Raw genomic sequence first — 19,092 nt, 5'->3', positions numbered from 1 at the left:
TTAAATCATGCTGTATTTTTAGCAGCGAGCACTGACCAGTGCTCTCCCCTTTAATACTAGAAGGTTATGGAGTTGCTGCAATTGGAGGTCTTGCCAAGTACTAGCAGGAGAGATCAGCCAGCTAAGGTTGTGCTCTCCTGTACAACATTTTTCACATTAACAGAAGGACACGAGTGACAGTTTGCTAAAAGATTTAGTAGCTTGGTTTGTAGTCAGATGATACCTGTGTCGATGTGCTACCAGGATCCACCTCTGATATGCTACACCGGACATAGGAATGTGGCCAGGAGCTTCTCCTGTGCTGTTTTAAGTACTTTTTTTTTTTTTTTTTTTGGAATGCTTTAAGTCCTGGGAGCACATACATGTCAAAAAGTGTGCTGACACACAGTACAGTACCTGTGCATTGCTAGCTTTATCTGATCGTAACCTGATTTGTAGCAACTGATAAAGGAAAGGACAAATCTGTCTCAGCTGTTTTTGAGTGTGTATGCCCTGTTTTTTAAAATGAAGGTTTTGTTTACTTTTGATCTTCAGGTATTAGCAGTGAAACTACTTAAGAATTTTGAGCCCTTTCTTTCAGTCAGATGTTAGTGGGTGAAACATCAATTGTGAGAGTATGAAGGGGAGGGGGGAAACAAAACCTTTTTGCAGATGAAGTGTGCGTGTATGTTTTGGAAAGCTCTCTACAGCTTAATTAAAAGCAATGAAGAAATCGCCAGTTTGCATGTACTGCTTTTGCTTTGTTTTTTTTTTTTTCCCCTTCCTGACCAGTCTCAATGAGATTTAAAAAAAAATAAAATTAAGGAAAAACAAACAAACAAAAAACAAGACAAAAAGACAAACAACAACAAAAAAAACAAACATGTAACCCCCCTCAAAAAACCCTCCTTCCTGCACTGCCTAAATATTGGCAAGCCTTTAGTCCTGTCTTTCATGCTGAGCCTATTGGGCAAATTGGAGTGAGTCTGTGAGCTTTTCCTGCAAGCCTGAAGGGGTTTGTTTGCCAGGGATTGACTCTCTGGTGAACAGATGTAGTTTAAATATACAAGCTTAAAAGGTATCTTTTTTTACTGTGATTTCTTGCTGAATGTTAGAGCACAAATCAACAGACGTGATCTTAAAGCATTTCTGTTGTCAACAGTTAATCTCCTCTCTCAGCTGCAGGATGCCTTGTGCACCAGAGCAGGCTAGGAGGCTCTGTCAGTCTAGAGGGCAGTGGTTATAGAGGCATTAACATTGTAGGACTAATTGGAGTTCCTGGGTGCCCTGTTAAAATAACCCTTGTCATCATTTATGCTAAAGATGATACCCCTCTGGCAGGCTGCCATAAGGCGGTTTGGTACATCTGCTTTTAACCCTTTGGTTTTCAGTCTCGGGGAGATTCTATCCTGGGACAGGGCTAAACCTGAGGCTGTGGGATAAGGTGCCCTTTATAGGCTGGAGGAAGGGAAAGGTGGTTTTTTCCAAGTCTCGAAATCTGACTGCTGGGAGGGATGTTGTCTTCCCTAAAACAGCCTGGGTTGTTGGTTAGTAATTCTGCCTGCTGTCAAGAAGGAATTTAAAAAACAATCAATAAAAAAAGAAGGGAAATAAGTTGTTTGCTTAATATTCAGCTCAGAGGCAGAGGGAAGGGTCTGTCGTGAGATGCTACGAAACTGGAAATTAGTAATTGGTTTCAGGCATACCGAAATAGCAGTGAATAGCAGGAATGTTGAATGCGTGCATATGAGGCAACAGGAAAAAAAAAAAGCCTGAACTGCAGGTATGCTCCTTAAGACGGCGTTGGAATCATGATTTGTTTCTTAAAGATGCAAGTGAAAGTAGTGTTGAAGTGCACTCAATGAATGAGGCATGAATTAGCGTTAACTTTTGCCTTGTTTCCTTGGGTGCCCTTTTCAGAGTGAATGTATAACACGCGAGGTGATTTGTTGTCAATGCTGAAGGTAACGAAATATTTTTGGCAGAACAGAGAAAGTTTTAGTGTTAACGAACAAAATTATGTGGCTGGTACTAAAATGGCTCACACTGAAGACATCTGCAGTGTGTATTTAGGTTCTCGTGCTGCCTGCTACTCACAACAAATCAGGCAGGACAGAGAGAATCAACTTCTCTTCAGTTAACCTTGTGATTCCTGCAGCAGGTAATTTCTTCATCTCTATCCCATTGAGGAAGAAAATTTGCATTTCTGCTTTTCATAGAGAGTGATGTTTTGCAGAACTTTATCTTTTTGAAGGAGGGCGAGGGGAAAGGACGCCGGGAATATGTTTATCAAATATTTGTGATGATTCCTGGTGCCTGATCTGCCTGTTCATACAGGTTTTATTTACATAACGCTTTGTAGACCCACGGACTCTACTATTACTTCAGTTTAATATGTGAAATTTATTATTATTATTATGTATATGTATATTTTTTACAGGAAGTATGCTTCCAGTTTTCTGTGTGGTGGAACATTATGAAAATACCATTGAGTACGATTCTAAGGAGGAGCATGCAGAATTTGTGCTGGTGAGGAAGGACATGCTTTTCAACCAACTGATCGAAATGGCATTGCTATCCCTTGGATATTCTCACAGCTCTGCTGCCCAAGCTAAAGGTAAATAAGGTGATGAAATTGTACAATTAATTGTGTTAATTTGAGGGGCTGTGGGGGAGGGGCAGGATTTCTTTCAAGAATGCAATGCAAGTCTCACTTGTTAAACTTCTAGCAGATTCTGTCTTTATCTTTTTGTTTTTTTCCTTAATGCATTTTTGTTAATGCATAGTTTGTTTGTGTGGAATGTTGAGGTAGGTTGTTTTTTTTTTTTTTTTTTGTTTTATTGTTTTGTTTTTCTTCCTTTTTTTTTTAAAAAAAAAAAAAAAAAAAAAGAAGAAGAAGAAAAAAAGACTTCAACTGAATCATTAGTATGCTTATTGACCTTAATAATCTGCTCCACTGAGGATCCACAAGGAAGTGTAAAGCATATTTGAGCAGATGGACTGTTGAGAGTCAACTTGCATTTATGACTGAATATCCAGCTCTGTATCTTTTATTTTGTTCATTGTCATTTTATAGACTGCAAAGTACTATTATTATTTTTAACTCAGTCCTTGCATTGCAAAATCCTTTATAATTTATTAAGAATGGCAGCTATCATATCATGTCCTATTGAATTTGTGGGTACTTGAGAAAATATGCTTCTATGCATATTAAAAGGTTCTCTACTGTAATGCATTTCTATAATTTCATAATATAGATAAAGAACATCCTTGGTGATGTTGTTGGGGGGGGGGGGGGGGGGGATGGAATTTGGGGGAGCTGCTTTTCTGATGGTTTATTGTGCCAGATGTCCAAGGCTAGAAACAAAAGTAATGATTTTGTTAGAATTAGGTATTTCTTTTTGCTCCTAGGAATTAACAGGTAAATAACTTTTTATTATTACTATTATTATTATTATTATATTTTTATTTTTTACTTTCCTTCTTGCACTCCCTCCCCTTACAAAAATAATGTATATATTCATATGTATCCCACAGGGCTTATCCAGGTTGGAAAGTGGAATCCAGTTCCACTCTCCTATGTGACAGACGCCCCTGATGCTACAGTAGCAGACATGTTGCAAGATGTGTATCATGTGGTCACACTGAAAATCCAGCTACACAGGTAAGTTGAGTACCAGTTCTGGGAAGTGAACTGTTACTTGTCTGCTCTTCAGGTTAATATTGCTTGTATTTAATTCCCGCTGTGCCATGTGCTCTAAGTACAGAGGCTTATCTAAATTCCCTTTTAGTTACCCTAATTCTTCTTTAACTTACAGCATACCATTGCAGAAAACTTTTATAGCTCTGATACATAGATTTTCTTTGGATATCTCATTAAAACTATATTGCATTTTAGTCAATTAAATGATGCATTACAAGAAGGCATTTTACATAAAGTTTACTTAAGAGAAAAATATTTTTGCATATCATGAACAGTACCATCTGTGTGCATTTTGTAAAAGAATGACTTGCTTGCACTTATTGTTGCTGTCTAGGTTCTTAAATTTTGTGGCAACAAAAAAGGAAAAAATGGTTAATATATTAATGCTTTTCATGATCAGTCGTGAGAAAGCATTACACCTTAAATTGTTTTACCAAGCGCATCAGAGCAGGAAGGTAGAAGTAACATGAAAAAATAGTCGCCACATGCAGCTGATGTATAATTCATGCATCAATACAGCAGATGTGTTGTATAAAGTAATTAACTAATCGGAACAATCAGGAGACCGAGAGCAATCTCCAGATGCATCTGCTTGATGCGCAAAATGAAATCTGTCTGTCTTAAAGGAATGTTCTGCAGCAGGATGCAATCTTGTAATAATCCCTTTTCTAATCTGTGTTTCAAATAGTTGCCCTAAACTAGAAGACTTGCCTCCTGAACAATGGTCTCACACGACAGTAAGAAATGCTCTGAAGGACTTACTGAAGGATATGAACCAGAGTTCATTGGCCAAGGAATGTCCCCTTTCACAGGTACTTAGCATAACGTGTAATAAATAATAAAGCACTATCGGCAACACTGATGTGAGATTTGAGATTTCTACAGACTGCAGCAAGTAGTATCTGTGGAGCAAATCTGCCAAAAATGCAAATTCATTTGACCACTTCATGATCTTTATAAATATGCCTGATTCATTTTGAACGTAGTCTTACCACGTTTCCCATGGGGAGTTAAGAAAGGCTGTTTACACCACACCAAAATTGTCTCACGGCAAACTGGATTTTAACTGGTTTTTGTCTTCAGTCTTTGAACTGCTTTGATGTAACTACTTTTTTCAAGCACATGTGTTCAAGATGTTAAAAGACTCTCTACTTACTGCTGTCAAAAGTACTACTGAATCTGAATGCTTGTTAGATAACCTGCAGTAGTTTTAAATGCTAATTCATAAAATGAGACAGTCGTTGGCATGCTGTATAAGAGGGGAATGAAAAATAAAGCTCTTTGGATGATATGTTGTTGTTGCAAACAACCAAAGGAAAATCAGCCATTTATTAGTTCTAATCAAAATAGATCTAAACAAAAAATGAAATCTCTATTTATGCGTTGTTAAATGTTGAACCAGTGCTTCCTTGAAGCCTTAGTCATATTATCGTTTCTTTGTTGTTGTTTTGTCAAATTACTATGAGGGAGCAACTCCTTTTTCTACACAGTATGGAAGTCAGCGGTACTGTGGTGGGAACTTTGTATTTACTGTTACCGTTTAGATTTCAAATTGTATTTTCTTGTGGTGCAGTAGAGACATAATTTGAGAATTTCAACTACATGATACAAATTGTGGTAGGGAGAAGAAAAAGGAAGTCGAGTTATTTTTATGGAGATTTTATTTCTTTTGCTTGGAATATGCAGTATTGGTTTCTGAAAGACTTCAGTTAATCTATAGAGGACCCGACTCTCTCTGTTTTTCCAGCAGATATATTAGCAGGCTGTTTTCCCATCACTCTTTCCCCCCCCCCCCCCCCCATGATTAGATTGTTTTCAGTGATGTGGCTCCAATATAGGAAGTTTTGAAGTGGAAATAATCAAAATTATCTTCACTGGTTGCAAACCATTTCAGTGATACGTCTGCAAAGTTATCTTGCTCGTACCTATTATAAAAGCATGCGAGCTTTTGCAGTTATGGCTCTCAGAGTCTGCATATAATTTGGTATTTTTTAGTATTACAGTGTTAATTTTTACTTTAGACTGATGGAAAGCCAGTAAATTGTATAGAGATGGAATATTTCTTGTATATGTTGGCATATGGTTTCATATAGAAATCTTGTGTATATACGTAGATGATGCAGTTATAAAGCAGAAAAACAGTTTTTAAAATAAATGCTTTGCTCATGACAGTGTCATGCTACTGGAGAGATTCCAGTAATTACTATTTAAAAAAGAATTTATATAAATCGTTTTGTTTTTTTTGTTTTGTTTTGTTTTTTTATAATATCATAATTTTAATGGACAAAACCCACCTTGCCTTGTAACTATTCCTAAGATAGCATCTGAGATTAACGGAACCACAAATTATGGAATTCTGATTTGAGGATGATTGTGTATTATTTTGCAGTCTTTTTGTTATGTGTGCGTAAAATAATATATTTAAAGATATCTTTATTTATGTGGTTTGAGGCATGCTTAGTATTTTTGTCATCTGTTTATCTTTACCGGTGCTGCAGTGGTTGGATTTCTTAGGAATTTAAGGTTTGTTTCTTTCTTTGTTTCTGGTAGCCCATTTCTTTAAAGAGCACATCACATTAAATTAAAATACATTTATTTTGTCTTAATTTTTTTGGAAGAATAAATGCTTGGTCAAAAGTCCATCAGTTGATCTAAATCTTCCTGTTTCTCTCTGTGAGCTTGCAGGAAGATATGGTGATCCAACAGTGTCCTTTTCAGATGACTAAATTGATGTAAATACTTCCTGTATTTCCTAATCAATAACTAAATGTATATAGTTCCTACACAGGCGGGTTTGAATGTGTCTATTTTTATTAAACATATTCAAGTTTGTGAATTACCTGCAGTGCTGTGCTGCTGTATCAGAGGTGAGAAGTGCAAGGCACAAGGTGGAAAGCAGTGTATTCTTAGAGGATTTGTCAAAATACCAGCATTAGATTCTTGTAAGAGAAGACCAATGGTCTCTCATGTGTACTTTCATGGGCATAGATAATGCCATATGAAGTGCTCCATCACAAATGCAAACTAATGCAATGGCACTGTACCATAAGTTATTAACACTGTTATGGATATAATTTATTAACCACAGAAAAATGACTCAATGTGGAAACAAGATTAGTTATCGTTTTCTGTCACTGTCATTAGTGGTACCTTGTTTTGTATAGGTACGAAAGGGTTTGTTGGAGAGTATTTAAGCTGCTGTGCTCAATGCATGGCATCTCTGGAGCTCAATTTTAAGCATGAAAGACAGAATCATCATCTTCACTTATAATTTACCCTTTTTTTTTTTTTTTCTTTTTCTTTTAATTCACATTGCATCTTTGTTAGAAAATTGCTGTTTTTTATGTAGAATATTGATAATCCAAAAATATTTTTCTTTACCTTTTTCTTTTAATTCACCTTGCATTTTGATATTAAAAAATTGCTCTTTATTTTTATGTAGAATAATGATAATCTATGAACTGCAGAAATAGTGAGCAAAATATTTTTTCTAGCACAAGTGTATTTAGTGTCTTGAACACAGAACCACAAGGAAGCCTCTAGAAAATTTAAAAGCAACTTCAACTTGAGTGAATTTTTTATTTTTTCTGCATTTGTTTTCATGTCAAACTAAAACGCTGGGGTGTACAGATAGAAACACTTCATGCCTTTCTCAGTAAAATGCCACTGTGACTTTTCCGTTAGGAGTGCTGAATAGGCAGGCTCTATTGAAGTTACTTCAGCTGTCTCATGCTGAGACTGCCATGGCCATCCTGTGATGACCAGGTTTACCACTTGCTGTCGGAGCCCACATCACAGGGAATTCCCATGGACTGGAATAGGAGACCTTGAGAAAAGCTGAAGCAAATGCACAGCTCTCAGCTGTCGTGAAATCAAGAGTATAGGTCTAGAGACATTCTCATTTTTATATATATTTTTTTTAATACTAGGAAAACAAAGTAGAAAGGTGCTACAGATTTGGCATGGAAAAGCTGAATCTTTCCTGGATTATGTGCTGTAGTGTATTTCGCTGCTTTTCCTCAGATTTGCAGATATTGTTGCTAGAGACTACCAGCACATGCCTAGTGCCGGGTGAAAGACTTCCTGTGTTTGATATGCATGGCTAGCTTCATTTCTACTTCCTTTCCAGATCTCTTTTGATGGGGAAGGGTGACTTGGAATTTAATCCAGGGCTCAGTTTCCAGAAATCTTGTGCATCCCATTAAACCTGTGCATCTCACGAGTGGCTAAGATCTTGTTTGCCTCTTGTTTTTGTTATTTAGTTTCTTAAGAGTTATAAAAAATTGTTCTACCATCAGTTTTTATTTTCAGTGCCATACAGTGAAGCTGTACTCTACCACATGGGTGCTGCTCTAAAGTGATCAGGCAGTGGGTCCTGTTGCACTTATTTAATGTTATTCCTACCATCCCTCTGTTCAGCCTTAGTTCTAATATTTTTTTACTTCATTTTCACAGTTTTGCTCTGTTTTGGGTTTTGGTGCTGAAGTCTAAAATAACTGAAATACTCCAGACCCTATGTTGTTGTTATTAATAAGGATTTTTAGGAGTTCATTATTTTTTCTATTGACTTATTTTCTCTTTATGTGAATATGTGTTTGCATATATATGCACATGCACACAAAAAAATTAGAAGTTAATTTGGTAATTCTGGAACAAACTTTTGGTATGATCTTGAAGATTTAGATGTACCCCTTATCTTGAGTTTCTGTCACCTTTCCAAGGCAGGGAGATAACAATTCACCCACCAAACTAGGAGATTGTAGAGATTAATTAGTATCTGGGTAGCGCTTTGAGAATATGGCAGTGATCAAATGACATTGACTTTCCAACTGATATTATCTTAACTATTATTTTTTTTTTTTCTTTTCTACAAAAAGATTTTCAAAGTGATTGCTGTTAGTATTCACAAACAGGTTTGAGATTTTCACTTCTTTGTTTTATCGAGACACTGTAAAAGCACTTGTGAAGAAAGGTATACTAGTCTTCCTCATAACATCCCAGAACACAAAGTCCATTTTTGCTTTTCTTTTTTTCTTCTGTCTTGCATGTCCTTTGAAACTCTGAATACCTAGCGTAACTCTCAAGGCAACCGATAGCCAATGCATTATGGAAGAGAAATTCTAGGACTGATGTATAGTAAAATCTCATAGATTAATATTTTTAATATAGTTGGAGACATGAATATTTCCATCTGTGATACTTATGTACACAGTAATTTATATATATTGTGTTATTCTTTACATTTATTCTGAAAATGTTTGTGTGTTGCAATTAGCTTTCTCCCCCTCCCTCCCCCCCAGTGTCTTTTACATAATTCTGCAGTAAATGATCAGGGAGGGATATATTCCGTAAAATGTGTGCTCCCACAGAACAAGTACTGGTATGATACTGAAGTCTGAATAGTTCTGCACTTGTGATAAATATAGACATCTTGACTGCATTTTGAGCAAAATTCCATCCTGTAGTGAGTGATTGCAGGCATATGACATGAGCACGATGTATATCACATACCTTGCTCTTTGTTCAAATATCCTGCCCTGAATTTGCATGCTGTTTTATGCAGATATCATGCGGGTTTTTATGTGATCTGGCAGACATGCCAGGAAGAAATCTTGCTCGCAACATCGGTGTTTCTCAGTTTACCTGATCTGAATGTACCTGGCGGTCAAAGCAAACAAGCAGCATGATAGAGATATGGAAATCCTCTCACCTTTCCTGGCTGCTTTTCTAAATATCTGAACATCCATCTCCATCACAACCCAAAAAAGTTACTGTTACTAAAATTAAAATTTCCAGACCTATAAATAACCAAGGAATGAGCTATTAAGAGTTGCCAAAATCCATATGCTTTATGAGCATTTTTTAATTCTTTCTTCATGAAACTGGAAAGTGGTTTCTGCCCTCCCCTTTCAGTTTTACCTGCCTAGACCTGAGACCAAGTAGTTGGGCTTTTTGCTGCTTGTACTTTATTTCCCTTTCCTCTCTTCATCTCCTTCTTCTGTCTGCACTCCTTTCCTCTCCCCCCACCTAGTAATTAATAACCTCAGTAAGGAATGTAGCTCCTTTTTCTACTTTAGTAGTTACTGTAGTTTAGGTTTTGAAGGTGTCATTAATTATTTTGGGGAAGTAAATCCTTGAGGGCCTGGGCTCAGGTCTTGGCAGGCAGGTCCTTTCCAACCCACCCCCAGATGCTCAAGAGCATTCCCTCTGATGTCTCTTTTAGCTGATGAGGTATTGAGATTTTTTTACAATGTTTTCAATTAACTATTAAAATTTGTGCCCAGGATTTTCAGTCATCCTTATACGATGGGTGCATGGAATGAGATACAGAGCCTATTACTGGTGGGATGGGGGAGAGTGAGCTTTGATCATGATGCAGGTCTTGCGTGGGCTGTTCCATTGCAGCTTCTCCATAAGGACAAGTAGCAGGGCTTGGTTTTGTGGTGCTGGAAGCCCACAAGGTGAACCTTAGAGGTACACTGGTTTTAAGGACTTTCTCTGGATGCTCCAATTTTCATTTTGTCTGCAATCTTAAAAATAACTTTTCTATATGGGATACATACACTTCATGTGCTGTTTGTTGACCTCACTAGTGTTGTATTTCTGTTGAGGGCAGTGAGTTGAGTTCAAAATTCATATTGCTTAATCTTTTGATCATTGATTTTTGTTCATTAGATAAGCCTAAGTGCTCTCGCTTTTGCAGTTGTACCCATCAGATTGTTTGGGTAGCAAATAATAAAGTAGAAAAGGCATTCTGCGTCTTCATTCAGTTTAGTAACAATGAAGATATTAAAGTCCCTTTTAAAAACAATTGTGATGTCAGCACTTAATGCTTCTCAAGCAAGTGCAGTTTCTGAGTTCAGAGAACTCTGTAATGTGTCAATCTTAGTATCCATCTGCACTGTCGTGAGGTCAACTGTTTCTGCTCCTGAAAAGGAGAAGTCCAATGCTGAGATGGGACTAGTGTTGATTTAATCATTTTATTTTTTCCCTTTGAGTCAGCTGTACAAAGAAACAAGCAACTATCTTCTACTAAGTTTTCATGTGGACAAAGTACAGAAGTCATGCTTTTTGATAAGGGAGTAGAAGTTCTGTGACAATCTTCCCCACTTAGTGTGCAGACTTGATGTTATAGCTCAGCAGTTTTGCAAACTGCGTCATGTAAGGGGTTATCTGTTCCATACGGCCATTAAGTTTTAGGGAAGTGACAGAACAAAAAAGGAACATGATGTGTTTTCTTCATATCTGTTTTCATTCTGTAATGGGTATGTACTGTCAATCTGAGCCCTACTCTCAGCTTCTGTCTTCACTCTTTTGGTGGTCTCGAAAAAGTTAGATCAAATAATTTTCATCATAAATATTTGCTGTGGTGTTCTTACTTTATATACATGTATAAATATATGTATATAAAACAGAATTCTGTATTCATTCATTCATGCTGCTTAATGCAGTCATGGCTGAGTATAAACCCTGATTTTCTTTCCATAACTTTATTAGAGGGTTAACAAGCCATTCCTCCAATGTTCTTTAAAACAAGATTGCAAATAAGTCTTTTTCTTCTTGCTATTGGCAAATTGTTGGCTGAAGAGTACTGCACAAGTATAAACAACATGAGAGATCCTTTAACATAACATGAGAGAGCCTTTAGTCGCTTTGCTCCCTAGCTTTGGAGCTCATTGCCAATTGAAGTAAGGAAAGCTCAGGCTGTTGGGACTTTTAAATCTAGACTTAAAAGTTATTTGTTCTGTTTAGCATTTTTAAAATGATTCTATTAGGAATTGTATGTGCTTCAGTTTTAATTTTAACTCATAATGATTGTAAAGCACCCTGGGATGCTTGCATGAAGGGCGCTACAGAAATCCAAGATTGTATTGTACTGTGTTGTAATGTATTGTATTATTACATGGTGCTGGAGTTGGACCACGGACAATTCATATAGAAAGCATTTGAATACGTAGCTAAAGATAAGGAGAAGTATGTGTGTGGGGGGGTACTGTCTCTTCATGCTTCTTTTCCCCCTTTTCTCTATCAGTTATTTTATTAAACTAAATTAACATGGCAGCTATTCCCTAAGAAATGCCAGCATAATTTACTGCTGCAAAGGGGCTCAAAATGTAAACCAGATGATAAACTAAAAATAAAAAAGTCCACATTAAGATTTAATTGCATTTCCCTTTCTATATTACGTTCTTATGTAAAATACATTACAATACAGTACTTTCTTTATCACTTCCTTCACTTTTAACTGAATTTCATTAACAATAAAGAAATATATTGTCTCTGTTTCGGTAATGTCACTTGACAGTTAATCCCTTAACTTGACGTACACGTCTTTAAGATTTTTTTTATTTTTTTATTTTTTTTATAAAGAACATGATAGCACTGACTGGAGCCAAGTATTGCACAACCATGTGATTTGCAAGTTTCCCAGCTCACAGCTTTGCCAGTGCAGGTCAATTCACACCTGCCACACTTATGCCATTCTGGTCCTCATGTTGCTTTTCCTCAGTGATTGTCAGAGGTAGGGAGAGTCGTGCATGCGGCTCATTCCTTCCTCCCCCCTCTCCCCACTCCAAATGTGTGGTAAACCTTGTGCATTGGAAGTGTCTGCTCAGGAATTAAATGGAGTTTAATTTCTGTCCATTAGGAAACAGCTATCCACATCGCCAATTAAGCCTTCTATTTAAGGGGCAAGTAGATACGTATGTCTACATCTTAATCACTGCTGCGATGGGTTTGCAGAGACCTTCCCTGACTGGTTCAGTTATTACTAGTGGTGGTGGGAGGCATGGATATCAGTGCGGTTATAAAACCTACCCAAAAGCTGTACAAATTCTGTAGGTGCTGGAGTGTTGCTGTCAGCAGATTTAAAGCTGAGGTATGCCTGCGTCAGTGCACACGGTGGAGGCATAAAGATCTGTCTGGAGAAAACTGCTTGAATTTGTAATGCTCTGGTAGCAGACAGGAATGAGAGAGAAGCAGGACCCACTTATTGAGAGGTGATGCCACAGGATGAGCACCTCTCACTTTGTTAGAACAGACTCGTGCAGTTCTTGGCTCTAATTGCAACACAGAAGAAAAGAGACATGTTTCGCAAAAAGACCCTGAGCAAAACTCTCAAAGCTTGCTTCTTCCCACCTCCCCACCCCCCCCCCCTTCCTTTTTCTTCTCTTTTTAATTAATAACAATTTAGGAAAACCTAAGGCGAGGGAGACTTTTGTCTCCCTTTCTTGGGACGCTTCAAGAACAGCGCAAACAGTATCAGGTTCCCCTGGTGCCTTGCAGCGGTTATCAGAGGACAGGTTTTTCAGGACAGCGGCAGCCTCAGACCTGCCTCACTCCAGGACTGGAATATCAGAGTCAAAAAGAAAGAATTCTCTTCTCCAGGAATAGGAGCACATGAAAAGCTCTCAAAGACTTTCCTCACAAATTCACATTTCTTCGTTTGTCTGAGTTATTATTTATTTATTTTCCCAAGTACAGAGATTTCCTACACTGAGAGTTGCAGTTCTTTGTAAGTTTGTGAAGAATGATTACCTATGTGCTAGGAGGCAGAGGAGCTGCTCTACAGTCAAACCTGTTCCTGCTTTTGCCATCTTTCTGGAGGATTTGTTACTTTTCAGCAAGCTACCATAGAGAAGGATGGATTTTGCGATGGTGAAAAACTGAGATACATGTGAAGGACATCAGTGTTTATGTCCTTTCTAGAGGGAGAGATTTCAATTCTTTAAATTTACCGTGTGTGTTTAAATCAGTATATCTGTACTCTCTCAGAATTGCGGGATTTTGTATTTCTGTATGTATCCCAATAAAATCCCACCATAACATACTTGCCAGCTAGTATGTCCCCAGGCTTTTAAAGCTGTGTGCCCAATTCTGCACATTTTGTAAGGAGATTTGTGTGCAAAACCTTATCTAGGATAATTTTTGAATGAATGGAACCTCAAAGTGCACGTGCCTGTTCCACACAGAAGCTAGCTGGAACATTTCTCTTTCAAGATTATCAAGCTTTGCATATTTTTATGTACTCTTCAGAGCATCTAGACTTCTCACAAACTCTTGTCAGTGGAAAGCAACAATGCAGAGGATAAACTAGTACCTTGTCTAGCACAGCTGCTTAAAGTGTCACCTGCATATGATTTTACCAAGCAGAAGTTAAGAATCCATAGCAAATTTCACGCTATTGCTCCTTTTTCTCCTTTTTTGGTAATTCTTTCCTTTTTTTTTTCTTCTTCCCCCAGAACAACAAAATTTGATCATGTATTTTTAACAAGGTAATATCCTCATGAACTGGGGCCTGTAGGATTAAGAATAATCAGTAGTACGGGTGGCTAATAAAGTGGCACAAGGCCTGAAACGATAAATCTGACACTTAACCATTTAAACAAAAGATAGGCAGGGGATGTTGCATTTGGCACTAGAGGGGTATTTAAGCAATCAAAGGCATGAGAGAAGCTGGGAGCTGAAATCAATAAAGTGCAAACTAAAAGCTAGTCCTGCATTAAAAAAAAAAAAAAAAAAAAAAAAAAGTACTCATCTAGTGAAACAGATTATCATTATCATGGGATGTGGTGAAAGATCCAGCACAAGAAGTTTTCAGATCGATATCTGATGTTTACTCTAACTCAGCCACAGGTAACTTAGCCAAATTCAGTAACTGCTGGATGAACTTCTAGGGTCTGTTTTTACGTGGAGTCCAAATAGATTCTCAAAATTGTCCCTTTTGGCTTTAAAAATCTGCAAAATCTTCTGTAGGAGAGGGAAAAGAGATCAAAGAAGGGACTTATCCTAAACACCAAAAGAAATTGAGCAAGACAACAGTTAGTGCTACTGAGTCTGATGACTTCTTGTCTGGACATTATGCCTTAGGGCTCAGCTTCATGCCAGACATCTGATGCTTTGCCTAGCAGAACAGTGGAATCCGAGAAGAGTCTTGCTGAAAATCATGTCCTATTTCCCAGCAAGGAAATCTTCCATAACATGGTGGATAATGCTAAGCAGTTTTGAACAGCGTTTTATGAAAACTGTAGTGAAAAATCACCATTTTGGTTCATTGAAGATAGATTATCTGCATCTCTATCAGGAAAATGTATGATTTGTTTTATTTTTGTGGAAATATTTTGCTTGCCAAAAGCTGCATTTAATGCATTAATAGATCTAAAATGTCACCTGCCACACAAAGCATTTACTTTAGGAAGCATGTGCATTTGGATTGTCTTTTCCAGATAGGAAGCAAGTCAGAAGCAATCTGACCTGGTTAAAAGGGATTTGTTAGAAATAAAAGCAATCCACTTGAGAGGAAGATAGAAATTGTATCTCATTCCAGTTTTCCACCAGTTTAATCTGATTTCCAAAACCCCACCAAGACCCAGCCTTCATTCTTGCACGAGAAATGGTGATTTACCTTGTCTATATTGCACTGTGCTACTGTCTGGTGCAGGAGCAGCAGCTGGGGATGGGAAATGCTTGAGGGAAAGGTCTCTGTAATCATATTCCAGGGCTGAGGAGGAGGGATGGAACTTATCCTGGAATAGATCTACTCTGGCCCCATGGACTCAAAGCACTCTCTGTGGTTGGAGCTTCATGGGGTTAGCTTCATCTGGCAGAAAATCTGCCTCTGTACTCAAAGATGGCTTTGTGATAGGCACTAAAGTGGGAGTAACAGGGACAGGCACCTGAAGATGTGCATTCCCAATTTACTCAAAAGCAGCAGTGCAAAGGAATCCAGTTACTTCCTACAAGTATTTCAGTCAGATTGCTGGCTAAAATGGATAGTGCTTGCTTTACCCACGGAGCTCTCTGACTTCAGAGCTTTTCCTGCAGACATCACTGAATCAAAATCTTAGGGCATAATAATACACCCCACAAACTACAGGGATGTTTTCATTCAGTGGATTAAACCAAGCATTAACTTATTAAATTTTGATTATTTTACATTTTAAGTTTTATCCATATTTTTACTACTAAGTACTTAGCATTTACAAGGCGTACAATAAAAATCAGGATGCTTGTAAAGATTCATGTTGGACATCTGACAGTGAAAACTAAAACACCTTACTTCTCCTTATCTTTTACAGGTAGAGGTTATGACTTTTTTTTTTTTTTTATTTCTTCTTTTTATTTTTTGTTTAAGTGTAGGGCACTATGACATACAGCTTGTAAAGCAGTTAGAGAGTCATTTCAGATCTGAATTAACATTTCCCACCTACCTATCTTTCTCTTTCTTGAGATTTTATCATTTGTAAATGTAAGATTAGTAACTTGGGAAGCAGTTTCTTGTTTGAGTTTTATTTATATCCATTAGTGGGAGATGCTAAGAAAACATTGGGCGAAAGCTGCTTGGTCATGCAACAGCTAGAAATTTATTTTACCAAGTGGCAAACGTTAATGCAAGGATCAGTTCCTTCAGATACTGAATCCTCATCTCTGTATTTCAAAATCTTCTGGTGTGGGGATTTATTTATATACACACAGTTTATCGAGAATCTTTTTGTAATCTTCATCATATTCAATGCAGCTGAATGTTTATAGTAAAGTGTGCTTTTAGAATTCTTAAAGGCCATATAGGAGGACAGAAAAGGAGCAGGAAACCATTTATACTATATAAAGACAAGAGAAAGGAGGAAAAAAGTGCTTGTGTATTAGAAGGAAAGCTTTTGTCATCATTTGAAATATACCTTTAGGCAGTTTTTAACTTGTGTGACCAGCATTTGCCATGCAAATCCTTAATTCTCCTGACCCTGGCAGCAGTATAGAGGTCAGATAGCCATCCAAGTGCAGTGCCAAAGGCACAAACAAAGGGTTTTTTTCTGCTCTGTCCATCTGTGGTTTTTTTTTGTTGTTGTTTTGTTTTGTTGTTTTTTTTTTGTTTTTTTTTTTGTTTGTTTGCTTTTTCCTTATTCTACGTGTTTATAGGGCATACACCAACAAATTCCATTGCGTTACTTTAACAAGTAAAGGAATTCAAGGACCAGCAAATTTAACGTTGTTCTTCACCTGCAATTAAGCCGTCTATTTTGTGATTCCTTGCCTAAACCACAGCTGGTGACTGGATGTTTCTGAGCTACAGGTCTGGTTTTACCTGAGGTGGCAGATGATTGTTCTGTGCCATACTACAGTACTAGGAACAATGTTTTGCCCTGGTTGGGTTTTTGCAGTATGTGGGCTGGCAGAGGCACAGATAGGCTAAAATCTTTGATTTGGGGATAATCTTATGTTATCCAATTGGTGCTTGAGTGTTCATTCTCATTTGAAAAATGCTGATGTAAAGTCTCCTGGGAAAGAAATAGTCCTCAGAGTTCAGCTTTCATAAAAACTGATGTTTCGATTTCTATGTAAAAAACAACAACAAGCCAAACAAACAAACAAAACCCCCACTGATACAAGCTAAAACTGGGGAAACAAGGTTCATCTGTCCTTTGAGAAAAGATCTCTCCCCCCACCCAAATCTTGAAGTTCTGCTCTGCGACTTTCTCTCTATTCAAACTAAGTCTAATGACAAAGACTGATAACATTTTTCCTTTTTCTTTCTTTTCTTTCCTTTTTTTTTTTTTTTTTTTTTTTTTTTTTTTTTTTTTTTTTTTTTTTTTTTTTTTTTTAAGGTATGTTAGGGTTGCAGGGCTGGAAAATGCTATCCTGCTGATGTAAAGTGAAGGATTCATGGGAGAGAAAATAGGATAGAGTCTTAAAAGTTTGGCTTTCAAAAATTGATCCAGTAGTTTGACAGATTGTTCAGTAAATGTTCATTTTATTGAGAATTATAAAAAAAGGTGCTTAATGCGTCTCTGCCATTAATATAATATATTAAAAGGTTACTGTCAAGATTAGTGTTCCAGCTCTGAAAATTGACTGTAAGGTTTATGGACAGCACTGTTCATATTCTGCTAGGAAGACAAGGTACCTTCTACTTATCACTTGACAAAGCCATTATGATGTTACAAAGCTTTATACTGAAATCTTGATAAATAGTAAAACGTAAATAAAATCCCCTTTGGAAAGCAGGAGAATAGCTCCCTGTGTCTTATAGCCAGATTTAGCAGATGCGGGTTTGAATGCAAAGCAGTTGTGAAAATAGCCAGTGTCAAACTAGTGCAAAATTAAACTTGCGGGGTGTTCTGTTTTCAGTGGCTGTTATTGTTGAAGTGCTCAATTTCAAAAGCATGCATTCCTTCCTACAGAAAAAAAAAATCAGATTCCTTAGTTGAAATTAATTAGCATTCAGAAACCAGATAGCATGTTTTTGGGTATTCATGAGATCTCTGTTTGAAAAAATGTTTTTAACTTGTAGAAATGTGTTGCAACACACAGATGGGAAGAAAAAGAAAAAAAATCTCTTTAGCAAGCACTGTGTGTAAAAGGAATATTACATTTTGCACGCTCCTGATTACCCTGTGTAAACAGTTTTTGACATCTGTCTTTATAGTTTTCGAGGAGAGGAAGACTTTGTTAAAAGAACCATTTTTATACAGCAGTCACCATTTCAGTCTTGCTTTACCTGTATTATGAAAGCAGATGGTCTGCATGTCTTTTGAATATTTATAACTATCAAAAACAATCTCTTGCTATTCACCCTTAGGCTTATGAGATGTCAGGACTGTTCTGGTTGAAAAAAAATCATCTTGGGTGTTTACAGAAAGAGGATTACATTAAGCTGAAATGACTATACATTTTCCAGTTTAATATTTGTCCATCAGCTGTTTAATCGTATTTAGATAATTGTGTAAATAAGTTGTTGCAGCCCTTGCCCCTTCCACTGAGCAGGCTTGAAGCTTTAAACACCAATGAATGAGTTGCAAAAAAGCTTGGATTTTTTTCCTAGTTAAACAACCTGAAAGGCCTAAATAAGTTTGGGTTATGACGCTCCTTCAGAGGGGAGTGCTTCATTTGCAGAGGAATCTCCAGTATCTAATTCAGCTGAGTTGTTTTTGGAAACTGCACTTTCTCTCTGCTAAGTCTGTGTCAGTATGTGTTTGTTCTGTGTAAATACTGCAGCCCAACTGCCCCTTCATGAGGCATGAAAACACCTCATTCTGCCCATATAAAAACAATTTTAAGGTTATTTAGGGGAAGTTTTGGGACTGTGGGGGTTAAAAGCTTTTTTGACTGGAAGCTGAGCAATCACTGATAACAGATTTTGCTGTGGTTGGTTGATTTGGCAGAAAAGCATGAACAGTTTTGGTTTAGATGATTGAATTAACCTGATTAACATTGTTTTTGTTGGTTTGCAAAAAAGGACAACGGTATACTTTTAGCGATGATCGAACAATGATTCACCTGGTCGGAGAACAGTGCTGGGGAAAATGTCTGTGAAATCCCTCCCTTTAGCACCCACAACTGGCTGATGTGACCAGCCAGCAAGAAACACACAGGTCCTTCCCCTGCCATGCAGGATGCTCCTTCCCTTAGCTTTT

General features: G+C 37.3%; 1 protein-coding gene across 11 annotated transcripts in view; it reads left to right on the top strand.

The window, feature by feature from the left end:
- The window catches only part of SATB1 (SATB homeobox 1), a 94,647-nt gene that overhangs the window by 26,596 nt on the left and 48,959 nt on the right, over positions 1 to 19,092 (top strand). For 9 of the 11 annotated variants that reach the window (XM_072328292.1, XM_072328289.1, XM_072328285.1 and 6 more), the window contains 3 exons: positions 2,420 to 2,596; positions 3,517 to 3,643; positions 4,371 to 4,494. In XM_072328292.1, coding sequence (XP_072184393.1) covers positions 2,420 to 2,596; positions 3,517 to 3,643; positions 4,371 to 4,494 — 428 coding nt within the window. Of the gene's footprint in view, positions 1 to 2,019; positions 2,141 to 2,419; positions 2,597 to 3,516; positions 3,644 to 4,370; positions 4,495 to 19,092 lie in introns of those variants that run through there. The other 2 variants (XM_072328296.1, XM_072328295.1) reach the window with 1 other exon arrangement.

The sequence above is a fragment of the Excalfactoria chinensis genome, chromosome 2 (genome assembly GCF_039878825.1).
Source record: "Excalfactoria chinensis isolate bCotChi1 chromosome 2, bCotChi1.hap2, whole genome shotgun sequence".
NCBI lineage: Eukaryota > Metazoa > Chordata > Aves > Galliformes > Phasianidae > Excalfactoria > Excalfactoria chinensis.
Note: the sequence above shows the minus strand (reverse complement) of the source record. Positions and strands in the feature narration are given on the sequence as shown.